The sequence below is a fragment of the Tachypleus tridentatus genome, chromosome 3 (genome assembly GCF_004210375.1).
Source record: "Tachypleus tridentatus isolate NWPU-2018 chromosome 3, ASM421037v1, whole genome shotgun sequence".
In the NCBI taxonomy this organism is placed as follows: Eukaryota; Metazoa; Arthropoda; class Merostomata; order Xiphosura; family Limulidae; genus Tachypleus; species Tachypleus tridentatus.
The window spans coordinates 109,580,925-109,599,269 of NC_134827.1; the positions used below are offsets into that span (position 1 = coordinate 109,580,925).

An 18,345-nucleotide genomic window follows, 5' to 3' on the forward strand; every position below is an offset into this window, starting at 1 on the left:
TTTGAGGGTTTGTTTGTTTTGAATTTTGTGCAAAGCTATACAAGGCCTATCTGCACTAGCTGTCCCTAATTTAGTAGTGTAAGACTAGAGGGAAGGCAACTAGTCATCACCAGCCACCACTAACTCTTGGGCTACTCTTTTACCAATGAATAGTGGGATTGACTGTGGCATTATAACTACCCCATGGATGAAAGGCCGAGCACATTTGGTATGGCAGAGATTTGAATTTGCAACTGTCAGATAATAAAGTCAAGCATCCTAGCCACCTAGCTATGCTGGGCTATTACACGAATGTAAAGAGAAAACGGTTAGAAACTGATGTTCTAAGGGATTATTCACAGAAACAAAAGTTAAAAAAACATTGTAATGAAATATTTACTTAAATTTATTATTAAGATCTATGTTCCTATGCAAATTATCTCCAAGCGAGACAGAAGTACATCTGAACACTTAAAATTCATGTTTGATTCCTATGGTAGACACAGCAGATAGCCTAAAGTGAATTAGCTCTAAAATAAAGAAACCAACAAATCCATGTAAAGTGTCTTTTTGTTCAGTTCACTTTCAAATATCAACATTGTACAAGTCACAGCTCTACCAATGAAAACTATTTTAGGCCAAACTTAACCAAATTAAGATTAATAATTCACATATACATGTACACTGTGAAAAATCCACCAGTTCTTGCATTGAAAACATTTATAACACAGGTAGCTAGAGATTATATTCCCCAGACATTTGTATAATATGATATATCTGCATCTTACTATTAACTTTTATTGGAGAAATATTTTAGATTGAGGTAAAAAATATCTATTATTTTACATGTTTTAGTAAGTTAAAAAAACTTAAAAAGTTTCATGTATTTGAACAAGTTATTTAACTTTGAATGTTAAAAGTTGATTCTCAAATAAAAAATCTTACAGTTTAAGAAATAATTAATTTCCAGAATAACTTATGATGTTAATCACAGTGTTTTCCCCTACCTAAACATCTATTACTAATTTTTTCCCTCTTGTTTCGTATTTTTCTAAGGTAATTCATTCTAATGTGTACATTTCAAAGAAATTAAACACCACATTACTTGGTTGTTTCTTAAAGTTTTGTTAGAAAGAAACGTTAAATGGGTGTTCACGTACACGAAGAAAGGAAAAAAAACAAACTTAAAGTTAATTTACGGTAATATAAATAAAGAAATTCTTGAATTAACACAAGAAAAATAGCTTTAAAAATAAAATTATTTATGGAAAAGAAAATAAATATATCAATAATTTGGAAAACTTATTTGATGTTAAAGAATACCTAAAGTAATTAGTTTATAATAACTATTTAAAATAATATAAATTAGTAAAACTTAAACACAATTTAGAAGACATCAGAACAAATAAATGGTTAAGATAGTTGTGTTTATTCTGCTGTTTATGTTTCAGACTCTAGAACTTTAATTGCATCTATCAATTAACATTCATTAGGTTTTTCATAAGTTACCACTGCTTACAAAATAAGAATATTTCTTTTTTATTAGTTCTCACCATACAGGTATTTAAGGGCAATCTGCTTGCAGGGTGACAAGTGACTTTCTATTTTTAACTATTTAAGTCATGAACATAATTCCACTTTCCATTATCAAACATTCTATACTTTGTGGAACTGAATCAAATTTACATATTGTAATTTTTGTCTGGCCGACCTTTTCAGTCTGTTCTTTTTTTAAAGTCAGTCTACATTTGACAAATCTCTGCCAATTCACACCCATGAAATCAAAATGTTTAAAATTTAGCTTATCCATGTGGTCCGCTGTTTCTGTTTCTCTCTCTTTCATCAACACTTGTCTTGTTGCCATGATAACCACTTTGTAATCATTTATGAGTTTCTTGAGTGCAGCCACTAACTGGGCATGAAGCTTGTCAATTTCATTCATGTGGTCCATTAGGTTCATCCTGTCCAACCAGTAGAAGGCTGACACACTGTCAATCAGCAATAAGGAGATGTTGGCATTAGATCCTATTACACTGTCTAGACTGTGCAAAGTCAACAAAAGCTGTTCACTGTTCCAGCATCGAACTACCGTTAACATCTGTAAACATTCCTGGATGAATATAGTTACCTTCTCTACTGAAGGGGAAGCCAATTTAGAAACCACTTGTTTTTTCAAGCACTGTTACCAGTCTAAGTAGGTTAAAATGGTGGTCGGTGTCGACTAAAACTACTCCAGCACTCAAACCACCTAACTCGGTTCCTTGCCAAGAAGGTGGCAAAATACACCATACAATAAAATGATAAAATAGTTCACTCTTTCCAGCTCCAGATTTTCCGCTAATTTCTACCACGTACTCGCCACTCAGGTCTGGAAACAAGGCAGGTTCCAACTTTGCAAGAGATGGACGCGAGCACAATCGGGCTAAGAGCTGTGATCATAACATCAGAGAAACATGAAGGGTCAAGAAATCAGTTTAACACAAAGATAAAACCCTATGACCCAAATGTTCTTAAAGGATGGATCCTTCCATTCGAGGAAGCAAATTCAAAATTTGCTGCTGGGGAAGAAGGGTCCACCTTTCAAAATCACTCAGGTTATAGGATATTGTGATTATAACCAGAAGACAGAAAAGAAAGCTGTCCAATAATCAAAAGGCAAACCTTCAAACAATTATTCACCCCCTGACTTACTGTAATTTAAATAAAACTTTTACACAGCACAAAACATCAAATAAATTTAATTAACATACTTTAAGGGTACTCAAGAAGTTATTAAAGTAACATAGATAAAACATCATACAGAAATGTGTACAACTAGTAAACTCTGACACTACACTCTATTGAAGGTTCTGAGGAAACAGGAATCTCACTTGGAACCAAACCATCACCCCAGGAGTTTTGAACAGAAGTATCTGTGAGCACACCTAAGCTACGAGAAAGATATGGTGCATTTTAACCTTTTAAAATGTTTAGTTTCCAAACCCTGTTTAGTATTCTTTTATTTAGGTTGTGAACACTGGTCAATTATAATTGTTTTATTGCTATGAATGTCTGGAGCAGTCGAGAATTGGCTTCACAAGTCCTAGAGTATCTTAATAATTCATTATTTTCCTTGTCTTACAATTGTAATCTTATCTTCACAAGTCCTAGAGTATCTTAATAATTCATTATTTTCCTTGTCTTACAATTGTAATCTTATCTTCACAAGTCCTAGAGTATCTTAATAATTCATTATTTTCCTTGTCTTACAATTGTAATCTTATCTTCACAAGTCCTAGAGTATCTTAATAATTCATTATTTTCCTTGTCTTACAATTGTAATCTTATCTTCACAAGTCCTAGAGTATCTTAATAATTCATTATTTTCCTTGTCTTACAATTGTAATCTTATCTTCACAAGTCCTAGAGTATCTTAATAATTCATTATTTTCCTTGTCTTACAATTGTAATCTTATCTTCACAAGTCCTAGAGTATCTTAATAATTCATTATTTTCCTTGTCTTACAATTGTAATCTTATCTTCACAAGTCCTAGAGTATCTTAATAATTCATTATTTTCCTTGTCTTACAATTGTAATCTTATCTTCACAAGTCCTAGAGTATCTTAATAATTCATTATTTTCCTTGTCTTACAATTGTAATCTTATCTTCACAAGTCCTAGAGTATCTTAATAATTCATTATTTTCCTTGTCTTACAATTGTAATCTTATCTTCACAAGTCCTAGAGTATCTTAATAATTCATTATTTTCCTTGTCTTACAATTGTAATCTTATCTTCACAAGTCCTAGAGTATCTTAATAATTCATTATTTTCCTTGTCTTACAATTGTAATCTTATCTTCACAAGTCCTAGAGTATCTTAATAATTCATTATTTTCCTTGTCTTACAATTGTAATCTTATCTTCACAAGTCCTAGAGTATCTTAATAATTCATTATTTTCCTTGTCTTACAATTGTAATCTTATCTTCACAAGTCCTAGAGTATCTTAATAATTCATTATTTTCCTTGTCTTACAATTGTAATCTTATCTTCACAAGTCCTAGAGTATCTTAATAATTCATTATTTTCCTTGTCTTACAATTGTAATCTTATCTTCACAAGTCCTAGAGTATCTTAATAATTCATTATTTTCCTTGTCTTACAATTGTAATCTTATCTTCACAAGTCCTAGAGTATCTTAATAATTCATTATTTTCCTTGTCTTACAATTGTAATCTTATCTTCACAAGTCCTAGAGTATCTTAATAATTCATTATTTTCCTTGTCTTACAATTGTAATCTTATCTTCACAAGTCCTAGAGTATCTTAATAATTCATTATTTTCCTTGTCTTACAATTGTAATCTTATCTTCACAAGTCCTAGAGTATCTTAATAATTCATTATTTTCCTTGTCTTACAATTGTAATCTTATCTTCACAAGTCCTAGAGTATCTTAATAATTCATTATTTTCCTTGTCTTACAATTGTAATCTTATCTTCACAAGTCCTAGAGTATCTTAATAATTCATTATTTTCCTTGTCTTACAATTGTAATCTTATCTTCACAAGTCCTAGAGTATCTTAATAATTCATTATTTTCCTTGTCTTACAATTGTAATCTTATCTTCACAAGTCCTAGAGTATCTTAATAATTCATTATTTTCCTTGTCTTACAATTGTAATCTTATCTTCACAAGTCCTAGAGTATCTTAATAATTCATTATTTTCCTTGTCTTACAATTGTAATCTTATCTTCACAAGTCCTAGAGTATCTTAATAATTCATTATTTTCCTTGTCTTACAATTGTAATCTTATCTTCACAAGTCCTAGAGTATCTTAATAATTCATTATTTTCCTTGTCTTACAATTGTAATCTTATCTTCACAAGTCCTAGAGTATCTTAATAATTCATTATTTTCCTTGTCTTACAATTGTAATCTTATCTTCACAAGTCCTAGAGTATCTTAATAATTCATTATTTTCCTTGTCTTACAATTGTAATCTTATCTTCACAAGTCCTAGAGTATCTTAATAATTCATTATTTTCCTTGTCTTACAATTGTAATCTTATCTTCACAAGTCCTAGAGTATCTTAATGATTCATTATTTTCCTTGTCTTACAATTGTAATCTTATCTTCACAAGTCCTAGAGTATCTTAATGATTCATTATTTTCCTTGTCTTACAATTGTAATCTTATCTTCACAAGTCCTAGAGTATCTTAATAATTCATTATTTTCCTTGTCTTACAATTGTAATCTTATCTTCACAAGTCCTAGAGTATCTTAATAATTCATTATTTTCCTTGTCTTACAATTGTAATCTTATCTTCACAAGTCCTAGAGTATCTTAATAATTCATTATTTTCCTTGTCTTACAATTGTAATCTTATCTTCACAAGTCCTAGAGTATCTTAATAATTCATTATTTTCCTTGTCTTACAATTGTAATCTTATCTTCACAAGTCCTAGAGTATCTTAATAATTCATTATTTTCCTTGTCTTACAATTGTAATCTTATCTTCACAAGTCCTAGAGTATCTTAATAATTCATTATTTTCCTTGTCTTACAATTGTAATCTTATCTTCACAAGTCCTAGAGTATCTTAATAATTCATTATTTTCCTTGTCTTACAATTGTAATCTTATCTTCACAAGTCCTAGAGTATCTTAATAATTCATTATTTTCCTTGTCTTACAATTGTAATCTTATCTTCACAAGTCCTAGAGTATCTTAATAATTCATTATTTTCCTTGTCTTACAATTGTAATCTTATCTTTAAAATATAAGCTTCTTTTTTAATTTTCTAATGTCTTCATTTTTCAGATCCAACATCTGAAACAGAGTTGAATTCAGGAATTTTCTTCTCAACTATTTTAAGGTCTCTAACTCGTATTGCCAAATTTTAATTCACTCCCATCCAGTAAAAAGATTAGATTCAACAGTAATCTGCCATTTTTATCAAAATAAACAATCCTTTCACTGTATCTATTATCTTTTGAACTCTATAAAAGTTGCAGTTTAATCCATCAATTTCGAACATTTTTCACTCTCTACTTTTAAAAACGAAAATTCCATACCACTTACCCATGACTACATATTTAGTTATACTAACCAAGAATGTAAACTGTACTGAAAAAACAAACAAACTTCTACAATATTAAGTTTACTCTGCTAAACAAACGTCAGATATGTTGTAAAAATAAACACAACTTTTTACCAGGTAATATGCCATGGTCTTGATGCGATATGTCTTAAGACTAAAGTTAACAACCTTTAAACTTTGAATACATAAATAACCTGAGGTCACTAAAGGTCTTCCAAATCTATAATGACAGTTGCATATACAGTTAAATCAATTTTTACTGCTCTATTTTTTTTTTTATAAAACAATCTTATGCAGCATAACACAGCATAAAACAAGATATAACTAGAAACAGTAATAAATTATATGTTTATACATGTACATTCATACCTGTGAACCTGTCTCACACTTCACAGTAGGGCTTCCTTCAGAAGTTACATTTGAATTTTCCATGAGTTAAAAGTCTGCTCACAATTTGCTTTTCAGATCATGCAGGAAACCAATAATTCTAAAATGTTATACCTAAGATATTTAAAAGTTTCTTACTACAGAATAACAAAGTTTAAACATACAGGAAATTCATTCTAATAAAATTACATTAACTTTTCAAATAAGTGTACCTCAACAACAGACTAACATTCTTAAATGAAGAAAAGCACCAATAAAATATTATAAGCTCGCAAACTGGTACAGAAGCAGTCTAAAAAACTTGTATTTTAACCTACTTGGAATGGCATGATACTAGTGTTGCACTAATTTGAACTGTGGTGACTTCTGTGCACGTTTTAATTTTCTGTTAAATAAATTAACACAAACTAAAACACACAGATTACATTAAGATTCAATGCCTAGTACATCCAAATATTTATTAATTTCGCATTTTCGTATTAATTTAAACAATTTTACAATAAAAATATTAAACCGTTAATTTCAAAACTGCATTTTTACAGAAACAATAATCTGCACTCATGATCATTAGCAGTTTTGTAACAATATGACAATGATTTTAAGTTTAGTCACTGGAAATTGTAATATTCATCTAATTCTGGGTCAGAGGCAGCAACTGTAAATATCCCAACAGATCAAATAACCGATGATTAAAAATCACTAATAAATTAACAAAAAGTAGGTCCACTGGTTGACTAAGCTTGATCTTCGCAAGTCTTTAGTTATAATATTATTAGTCTTAACAGTTATATATTTTTCATCGACTGGCTACAGTAATTATTCAGTTAGTATAAGCACAAATACACGAAACTAAAATAATATTAATACATACATTTGATGACTCATTCACGATTGTTTTACTTCTTTCTAAATGTAAAACTGTAAACTTAATCTTTAAACAGTTAGAACTTAACTGTACCACTAACGTAGTCCTAACAGTAAAATTCAAGGTTCAGTAAAATAAGTAATATTAAATAAGTAAATAAGAAGAACTCATCAATAAGAATACGTTACAGAATCACTTATTTAATATATTTTTCTGACCTACTAGTTGAATGTTTAATCGCAATCATCTAAAAATTGAAATAAATTTCGATTCTAATATTCTTTGATAAAAACAGCACATACTCTTGCAGGAGACATTTGAAGCGCCCTCTCATAATGCATATTTAACTTTCATTATTTTAGTGATAATTACTATTGAAATAATGAACTATAATTCCAGTAGCATATATCTCTGTTTTTAACAGAGAGAAAGTATGATTATTTTGCATTTTTTAAATTTTTATAACGTTCATAACTTTGAAGTGATGGACCACAGAGTAGAGAACTAGTCCACATCACCCACCGCAAGTTCTTGGAATACTTTTAATCAACAAATAGTGGTACTGACATATTAGGCGACAGGTTCGATCCAATTCTCGAATATTTTGTGTGAAATATCCAAATCAGCAGGTCGTGCCAGGCTACTTTATAATGCAAACGTGAGTTTTGGTATTGAAAACAATTAACCGGAGACTTTACAGAATAAGAATTGGCTTTCGTGCTCCTGTAATAATTAATTTCACAACTATTTTTGACAATTAAGATTCTGAGATTCAGGTTATATTAAACGACAAAAATTACAAAAGCACCGTAAATAAAATTTACAAACGATTTAAAATATTAATATATCTCTTTTAATAGATAGCCTGCATTTATATAGCTGATTGGTCATCAACATCCAAGAACACTTGCCCTTAAAGTGATGACTAAAACTAGAATGATGAGGTATAAACTAAATTAATACAATATTTGCAAATAAAGACGGTAATATAATTTACGCACATTCTAATCAAATGATGTAAAAATAACATTTACATGTCTCAACCTCTAAAACACAATATGCTAACTTTACTAACAAAAAAAAAGCAAAATCTTTAACCCAGTTTTAGCCTCTAATTGAAACTAAAATCTATACAAATAATATGTGTTATCATATTTCGTAGTATTCTCTAATAATGAGTTATCGATAACAGTAAAAATATACCGATAATTTAAACCTCAAAATTTAACATTTAAACCTCTTTAAACATAACAACTTGGACACATATACAAAATGCATAATAAGTGACATTCAAGGTCGCTACTTACATGATTCTGTAGATAACTATTTAATTTATTGGCACTTTTATTGAACTAATTCTGTTTATCAGTGTAATTTAAATAAAACAGTTATAATAAAACTTCTATCAAGTGATTCAGTATTTATATATCAGGTCAAAATCGCTTTGAAAGTTTACATATAAGTTTAAATACTTAATATAGGAATTATGTGGTTTTAATTTGCAATAGAAGATTACAATAAACATAGTAAAATATATGATAAATGCTTTCCTTAGAAAATCCACAGGTTTCGTGATCTCTTTTGTATGCTGCTCTCTAACTCTAGTAAGGCACCAACTGTAACACTGAGAATTATTTTTAAAATTCTTAAAGTATAAATTATGGAATAAATTACTTCTCTAAGGCTAACTTCATAACAGTTTACACCTCCCTATATTTTTTATATAAAATTACCAAAATATTAAAATACAAGGTTTAGTCCTAAGTGATATACTTCACAAGGAAACTTTGTGCCTAAAATCAAAGAAATCTGTAAAATCATTTGCTGTATAACACTATTTAAACAGTAATGAAACTACAATTTGTCTTTCAAAATTAAATATAACAGGTTTGGATTTTTATTTAACAATTACTCCATTACTAGAATCTTATTGACGAATAGAAAACCCAGTTTGGGGTTTTATATATTTATATTTAGAGCGAAAAGTGATTTCACTTTAATTTTTGATAAGTGACCCGCTTTCGAGCTATAACTAACTGCCAGATTGTCTAAAGATGATATGAATTTAATACAAAATTATACAATGTCACAAAGTAAATGGAATAACTTGTTTTATAATCTCTCGTTTGTATAAAAATAGGTTTTCTTTGTTCAAGTAATAGCTAACACTGCCCTCTAGCTGATTCAAGTTGTAGCTAACACTGCCCTCTAGCTGATTCAAGTAATAGCTAACACTGCCCTATAGCTGATTCAAGTAGTAGCAAATACTGCCCTCTAGCTGATCACATTTGTTAACCTGAAAACGGCCAAAGAAACATTATTCACTGAATCAACTCGATTATACTGAAACAGTACAGTTAACACTCATATAAACAGCCTTAAAATATACTGACTAAAGTGGTGGTTAAACATGTGTGGTATCTATTTGTTTATTTCAGTTTTTCAGGTTATATTCTTACCTGTGTTTCACTGAACACTATACATAAAAATAAATAACACAACTTCAAAATACGCTAACTAAAGTGGGAGTAAATAATCAGGTGAATATAACATTGACGTATCATTAAACATGAGTAAGAATTTTTTAGTAGTCAGAAACACCTAAATATTGTATGTTTGATTATAAGAATCATGCCCCCAATGGCTCAGCGGTATGTCTGCGGACTTACGATGCTAAAATCCGGGTTTTGATACCCGTGGTGGGCAGAGCACAGATAGCCCATTGTGTAGCTTTGTGCTTAATTCAAAACAACAACAAAAGAATCATGAACTATATGTACTTAATTTCAAAGGTTCTAACATGTTGTTGTAACAACATCGTGGGTGTTGAATATTTGTAACTAAACAAGTTTGTTTGTGTCATTTCCTGGAGAATGGTAAATTTATAATTTATATGTATGAGTAATTGTAGGTGACTGGTATTATGTGGGTGTGGAGTGAGGGTTGGAAACTTCTAGTTAGATGTTTGCTCTTGATAAACGCCAGATTTCACTAATGTCCTGATAAGTGATGTTCTATTCACAAACGGTTCGTTGTTCACTAGTAATGTTACTTGAAGCTCTGATAAACTAACAGTACAGAACTGTTCACTCATGCATCTCAGTTGTGGTCTTTTGAAATCAAATATACATTATAATATTTTTATATAACTGTTTTATGAGGCTATGTAAAGTGAAACTTCTATTGTAACACGAACAAGTTTATGTTGTTTTTAATTATATTTGTTTACAATAATTTATTGATATACATATCTTATTACAATGAATTTTGGAAGTTAGTTTTGTTTAATGGTATAGAATTCTGAAATCTAACAACAAAACATGACTGTCCACTCACTTTCTGTTGTACTTTACTTTATCTGTGGTGTAACTTAACTAGAAATCTAACAACAAAACATGACTGTCCACTCACTTTCTGTTGTACTTTACTTTATCTGTGGTGTAACTTAACTAGAAATCTAACAACAAAACATGACTGTCCACTCACTTTCTGTTGTACTTTACTTTATCTGTGGTGTAACTTAACTAGAAATCTAACAACAAAACATGACTGTCCACTCACTTTCTGTTGTACTTTACTTTATCTGTGGTGTAACTTAACTAGAAATCTAACAACAAAACGTGACTGTCCACTCACTTTCTGTTGTACTTTACTTCATCTGTGGTGTAACTTAACTAGAAATCTAACAACAAAACATGACTGTCCACTCACTTTCTGTTGTACTTTACTTTATCTGTGGTGTAACTTAACTAGAAATATAACAACAAAACATGACTGTCCACTCGCTTTCTGTTGTACTTTACTTTATCTGTGGTGTAACATAACACTTTTATTCATTCAATCTATCGTATCTTCCTAATACGAGTTTTACTAATGTACTGACAGACACAATACTGCTAAAGATACTTTATTATTTTTTTTTAAATTCTAGAACTTGCATGAAGACAGAGAAACTAGGAAAAGAACTGATGGAATGTCCCCTTCCTTATACATGAACCTAAAAAGTTCAAATTTGTAAATACAAGGACATTTTTACTGTTGATAAATTCCTCTTTAAAACACGGTGTACATAGTTTACAGTTTTGATAGTTATTAACGATCAGTCAGATATGACAACCATATGATTTGTTAAGGTATTTCAATAAATTTCATTTAGAGCAAAACAAACTTAATGTTTCCCTGTTCTTGTCGTTTGAAGTAAGTTATGTAATGTCATAAAATAAAAAATGACATATCAAATATATTTAATAATTCGTTTGATTTGAATTTCGTGCAAAGCTACGCGAGAGTTAGCTGTCCCTAATTTAGCAGGGTAGAAGTAGGCAGCTGGTTATTACCACTCATCGCTAACTCCTAAGTTACTCCTTTACCAATGAATAGTGATATTGATCGTCACATTATGACACCCTACAGTTAAACGGAGGGAGGAGAATTCGAACCCGCCACCCTAAGATTACGAGTAGAGTGTCATAACCACCTGGTCATGGTGGGCTAATTATGTTTCTAACCACCTGGTCATGGCGGGCTAATTATGTTTCTAACCACCTGGTCATGGCGGGCTAATTATGTTTCTAACCACCTGGTCATGGCGGGCTAATTATGTTTTCACAGTATTTCTTTCTTTTCAGTCACTCTAGTGGGGGGTAGAAACCCCTCTCCACTACACATTTATTTTTAATTTTCAGATTCATCTCTAACAATAACTTCAATGTTTCATTTTCTGTGGTAGATGGCTTCTTAATCAACTGGTTGGGAGAATATAGTAACAGGTTACAGCATTGTAAAGATAAGTATAGTATTTAACTTACCATATATCATCAAGTTGATATGTTTAGGGGTGCTTAAGTCTTGGGCCTGGCATGGCCAAGCGTGTTAAGGCGTGCGACTTGTAATCTGAGGGTCGCGGGTTCGCATCCCCGTCGCGCCACACATGCTCTGCCTCCCAGCCGTGGGGGCGTTATAAAGTTACGGTCAATCCCACTATTTGTTGGTAAAAGAGTATCCCAAGAGTTGGCGGTGGGTGGTGATGACTAGCTGCCTTCCCTCTAGTCTTACACTGCTAAATTAGGGACGGCTAGCACAGATAGCCCTCGAGTAGCTTTGTGCGAAATTCAAAACAAACAAACAAACCATTAGGTCACAGTCTTACCTACACCAGAATAACCCAAGTAATTGTTGTACAGTAAATTCATGTGTATTAAAGAAAACAAAACTGTACACAAAACATTCGAGAACTTGTTAAACAAGTTTACATATTAAGATGGAACAACCTGAGCGAGATGGTCAAACATATTTTATTAATTAGCCTTACGTGTGAGAAGTGTTTCTATAGTTTGTAGAAAGTCTCACCCACGCTTGTTTACTGTTCTGCCACCAAAGTTGTTGTTATCGTAAGGTCTCTTGTATTCATTTCTTAAATGATTTACTGTGTTTTGGACTCTACATTCTGCTTTACAAACTGGTAATAAAATATATTCGTTTGTTATCGCGATTGATTCTAAACCTAAAAAAACACGAACATTCTATCATAAGGTGTTCATAATTTAAATATTGTTACGACGTACGTAAGTGGAGTTTTGAACCTTACATTATCAATAGCTGTTAAGCACGTTCTAAACTCCGCCCTGTCTTTAGCCTTTCACGAAATTAAAAAAAAGATATGTAGTGGTTATGTTCACTAGCTCACACAGATAAAAATACTTATTGTAATTAGAACAATGCTAGGGCATTGTGTGATATATAGAATTACAACAATGGAGAAACATTTATAATAGCTTTTTCCAGAAATATTGAATAAATGTCTTTTATAAAAACATTGATTTTGACATACTATCCTTATGCAAGTACAAGTATTTGGATACATATATATACATATTTAAAAGACAAACAAAAGGTTTGATTCAACATGAGCAAGTGGCGCTATTGTATTAAACAATTGATTTTCGCCTTTCATATGAACAACTCAATATTTCTGTTAGTTTCTGAACCACAAAGACATGAATTAAACTACGTTGTTTCTAAGACACGAGACAACGACAGGTAAAATATCACGTTTTAAGTGAATGTTTATGGTAGCAGTAAGACCAAACTAAAATTAATAAAACACTAATTTTTTGTTAAGTGTCAGATCACAGTTATTCGCTTCACCAAACCATTGCCAGATAAGTTAGTTGTTAACTGGAGATTAAATATCATATCTCGGATGTAGAGGGACAACTTCCAAACTTTAGTTACATCGTGAAAGGCACAACTGATGTTCACCCCTGTTAGGGTTAATATAAACCAATTTGTAATAATAAATCACTCTCCTTACACTTAGTGATGTTTCTTGAGACGGTGCTCACGTGTTACTCTCTTCCTGAAAGTGACTCATGACCTTATTTAAACGTTATTTATACAGAGAACCTCAAAAAAAGTTAAATTTTACTTTTAACTCCCAAAACTGAGAGTTAGGGCGCACAGAAATTAATGAGTGTTTCGGTCAACGCTTTACCTTTAAAAAACCGATATATAACTACTAAAACAGCGACAATCTAACGTTAGAGTTTCAGAGCAAGTTTAGTGTTCATCTCTTGCCGAGAAATTGGTCCTTCTCTCCAGTTGTTTCAGGGTTTTGGTAAAAATCATTCGACTTTTGCAGAAAATTAACATACGTATATAAAATCGGTCTTCAGAGCAAAACTAGTTAGTATACACTGATCGAATGTCCGAAAGCCACGTTTGCTCTGGTCTCAGTTTGACGTGTAAAGTTGATAGATGTCGTGTTTTCATGAAATACAAATGCTTGGATAAAGTCAAGATGAAGTTAAAGTGATCGTCCAACGACTTTTGGAAAGCTCGAAGCAGAAGGAATAGTACACGTTTCTTGTTATTAATTTGTTTACATATCTTAATTCATGTGTAAACACACTTAAACAGATTTCTCTACAAACATTCTTCTATACGTGCCATTGAAACTTAACCTTTGTAAACAGACAAATAGCAAACCTCATATATAAATAGATACACTTATAGATCGTGAGAAAATTTCATAAGATATATAGATCTGTGGTATTTCATGGTCTAAAACTAAAGACTGTCGGATTCGCATGGGAACCGATAAATTTGGAAATTTCCTGTAAAACAATATTCTCATGGAGAAATATTTTACCGATTCATAATCTGGATAGAGTTAACCGTCAGAAAAGAAATATTGTCTCAGCTACTTGCTGGGACAGCGGTAAGTCTGTGGAGGTACAATGTTAAACTCCAAGGCTCGATTCTCCGCGGTGGAAACAACAAACATACCAAAGTGACTTTGCTTCAAAACAAACAATCTACTGCAACCCTGACGGACAGACATACATTTTCTCAAATAATGTTATTGTAGCCTAGAGAAAGACAATAATTTGTTCATTTTTTTATGCGAAACAACTTTATTGCACTAAAGAAAAATTGAATATTATTCATTCAATTTTCATTAGTATATTTCGACCTATTAAACATCTTTTTACGTCCGACGTAGACCTTGCATTATTGTACCACATCTGTCAATAAATCCTGTTTTCACATTTCCTGTTGTTTTATTTTTATTCACGTGTTTTTAATGTTGAATATTATTGATCATCCTTTTTGTTAAAAATAGTGGACTATAGAGATTTTTTTAGAAAGTAGCGCCCTCCTGCGGTAAGAAAGTGAACCGTTGTTCCACCTATATTTAAGATGGCGCTCTGTCAATTTTTCACATGCAGGATTAGAGGTTAAGCCATGTTGCTTACGCAATACCGCTGTTTGAGTGTGTTTCTCATCTGTACGACAGGTATGGAAATGATTTTATAAAATCGTTACAAAACTGTAATTAATGTTACGTTGTTTGTTTGTAACATAACATTGTTAGATTTCTATCTTTAAAACAAATCCCTTATATTGTTGTTACAATAAATGTGAGGGAACATTTTTATAATTGTATTTCAAATAATCTTCAAATTACCCACCAGAAATAAAGAGAAGAAATAAGTATTTGAAATTACTGTTCAAATGTTACATGAATACAATACCTCTTATCACTGGAAAAGCTGGACGTGCTCTAATTGTTCTATTTTGGGACCCGTAAAGCATCTTAAAGCAGTCACGACTGTATCCAACTATTCGTTCAGAGTAGGTCAGCCGAAGACTCGGCGGTGGTTAGTGCTTACTACTTACATTCCCTCTAAGTTTAAAATTAGGGACAGTTATGCGCAGATAACACTTGTGTAGCTTTGCGTGACAACTCTAAAACAAACACACAAACTTTGTAATACAACAATCTGATATTTAGAATAGAGTAACTTACTACAAACACACAAACTTTGTAATACAACAATCTGATATTTAGAATAGAGTAACTTACTACAAACACACAAACTTTGTAATACAAGAATCTGATATTTAGAATAGAGTAACTTACTACAAACACACAAACTTTGTAATACAAGAATCTGATATTTAGAATAGAGTCACTTACTACAAACACACAAACTTTGTAATACAAGAATCTGATATTTAGAATAGAGTAACTTACTACAAACACACAAACTTTGTAATACAAGAATCTGATATTTAGAATAGAGTCACTTACTACAAACACACAAACTTTGTAATACAACAATCTGATATTTAGAATAGAGTAACTTACTAACAACACACAAACTTTGTAACACAACAATCTGTAATACAAGAATCTGATATTTAAATAGAGTAACTTACTACAAACACACAAACTTTGTAATACAAGAATCTGATATTTAGAATATAGTCACTTACTACAAACACACAAACTTTGTAATACAACAATCTGATATTTAGAATAGAGTAACTTACTACAAACACACAAACTTTGTAATACAAGAATCTGATATTTAGAATATAGTCACTTACTACAAACACACAAACTTTGTAATACAAGAATCTGATATTTAGAATAGAGTCACTTACTACAAACACACAAACTTTGTAATACAACAATCTGATATTTAGAATAGAGTAACGTACTAAAACACACAAACTTTGTAATACAACAATCTGATATTTAGAATAGAGTCACTTACTACAAACACACAAACTTTGTAATACAAGAATCTGATATTTAGAATAGAGTCACTTACTACAAACACACAAACTTTGTAATACAAGAATCTGATATTTAGAATAGAGTCACTTACTACAAACACACAAACTTTGTAATACAAGAATCTGATATTTAGAATAGAGTCACTTACTACAAACACACAAACTTTGTAATACAACAATTTGATATTTAGAATAGAGTCACTTACTACAAACACACAAACTTTGTAATACAACAATCTGATATTTAGAATAGAGTAACTTACTACAAACACACAAACTTTGTAATACAACATTCTGATATTTAGAATATAATAACTTACTACAAACACACAAACTTTGTAATACAACATTCTGATATTTAGAATATAATAACTTACTACAAACACACAAACTTTGTAATACAACAATCTGATATTCAGAATAGAGTAACTTACTACAAACACACAAACTTTGTAATACAACAATCTGATATTTAGAATATAATAACTTACTACAAACACACAAACTTTGTAATACAACAATCTGATATTCAGAATAGAGTAACTTACTACAAACACACAAACTTTGTAATACAACAATCTGATATTTAGAATACAGTAACTTACTACAAACACACAAACTTTGTAATACAACAATGTGATATTTAGAATAGAGTAACTTACTACAAACACACAAACTTTGTAATACAACAATCTGATATTTAGAATACAGTAACTTACTACAAACACACAAACTTTGTAATACAACAATCTGATATTTAGAATACAGTAACTTACTACAAACACACAAACTTTGTAATACAACAATCTGATATTTAGAATATAGTCACTTACTACAAACACACAAACTTTGTAATACAACATTCTGATATTTAGAATACAGTAACTTACTACAAACACACAAACTTTGTAATACAACAATCTGATATTTAGAATAGAGTAACTTACTACAAACACACAAACTTTGTAATACAACAATCTGATATTTAGAATATAGTAACTTACTACAAACACACAAACTTTGTAATACAACAATCTGATATTTAGAATAGAGTAACTTACTACAAACACACAAACTTTGTAATACAACAATCTGATATTTAGAATAGAGTAACTTACTACAAACACACAAACTTTGTAATACAACAATCTGATATTTAGAATATAGTAACTTACTACAAACACACAAACTTTGTAATACAACAATCTGATATTTAGAATAGAGTAACTTACTACAAACACACAAACTTTGTAATACAACAATCTGATATTTAGAATAGAGTAACTTACTACAAACACACAAACTTTGTAATACAACAATCTGATATTTAGAATAGAGTAACTTACTACAAACACACAAACTTTGTAATACAACAATCTGATATTTAGAATATAGTAACTTACTACAAACACACAAACTTTGTAATACAACAATCTGATATTTAGAATAGAGTAACTTACTACAAACACACAAACTTTGTAATACAAGAATCTGATATTTAGAATAGAGTAACTTACTACAAACACACAAACTTTGTAATACAACAATCTGATATTTAGAATATAGTAACTTACTACAAACACACAAACTTTGTAATACAAGAATCTGATATTTAGAATAGAGTAACTTACTACAAACACACAAACTTTGTAATACAAGAATCTGATATTTAGAATAGAGTCACTTACTACAAACACACAAACTTTGTAATACAACAATCTGATATTTAGAATAGAGTAACTTACTACAAACACACAAACTTTGTAATACAACAATCTGATATTTAGAATAGAGTAACTTACTACAAACACACAAACTTTGTAATACAACAATCTGATATTTAGAATATAGTAACTTACTACAAACACACAAACTTTGTAATACAACAATCTGATATTCAGAATAGAGTAACTTACTACAAACACACAAACTTTGTAA

General features: G+C 30.5%; 2 protein-coding genes across 2 annotated transcripts in view; one reads left to right on the plus strand and one right to left on the minus strand.

Moving 5' to 3' along the window:
• Window positions 1–533: 533 nt before the first annotated feature.
• On the minus strand, window positions 534–7,532 carry Xrcc2 (X-ray repair cross complementing 2). The gene is made up of 4 exons (XM_076496151.1): window positions 7,327–7,532; window positions 6,438–6,569; window positions 2,144–2,408; window positions 534–2,112 (listed from the first exon to the last, which is right to left on the minus strand). Exons 2-4 carry the CDS (start codon window positions 6,498–6,500, stop codon window positions 1,595–1,597), a joined length of 846 nt encoding a protein of 281 aa, XP_076352266.1. The 5' UTR covers window positions 6,501–6,569; window positions 7,327–7,532; the 3' UTR covers window positions 534–1,594.
• Window positions 7,533–15,010: 7,478 nt separating this feature from the next.
• Window positions 15,011–18,345, plus strand: part of LOC143247732 (putative glutamate receptor) — a 50,582-nt gene continuing 47,247 nt past the window's right edge. The window contains exon 1 of the mRNA XM_076496153.1: window positions 15,011–15,118. Within this exon, the coding sequence (XP_076352268.1) occupies window positions 15,067–15,118 (52 nt within the window). The 5' untranslated portion in view covers window positions 15,011–15,066. The remainder of the gene's footprint in view (window positions 15,119–18,345) is intronic.

Coding starts and splice junctions, on each gene's coding strand:
- Xrcc2 (XM_076496151.1), bottom strand. CDS start 6,500: ATGGAAAATTCAAATGTAACTTCTGAAGGAAGCCCTACTGTGAAGTGT. Junction 2,409..6,437: donor AGTGTGAGACAGGTTCACAG/GTATGAATGTAC, acceptor TTATGATCACAG/CTCTTAGCCCGATTGTGCTC. Junction 2,113..2,143: donor AACAGTGCTTGAAAAAACAA/GTGGTTTCTAAA, acceptor CCCCTTCAGTAG/AGAAGGTAACTATATTCATC.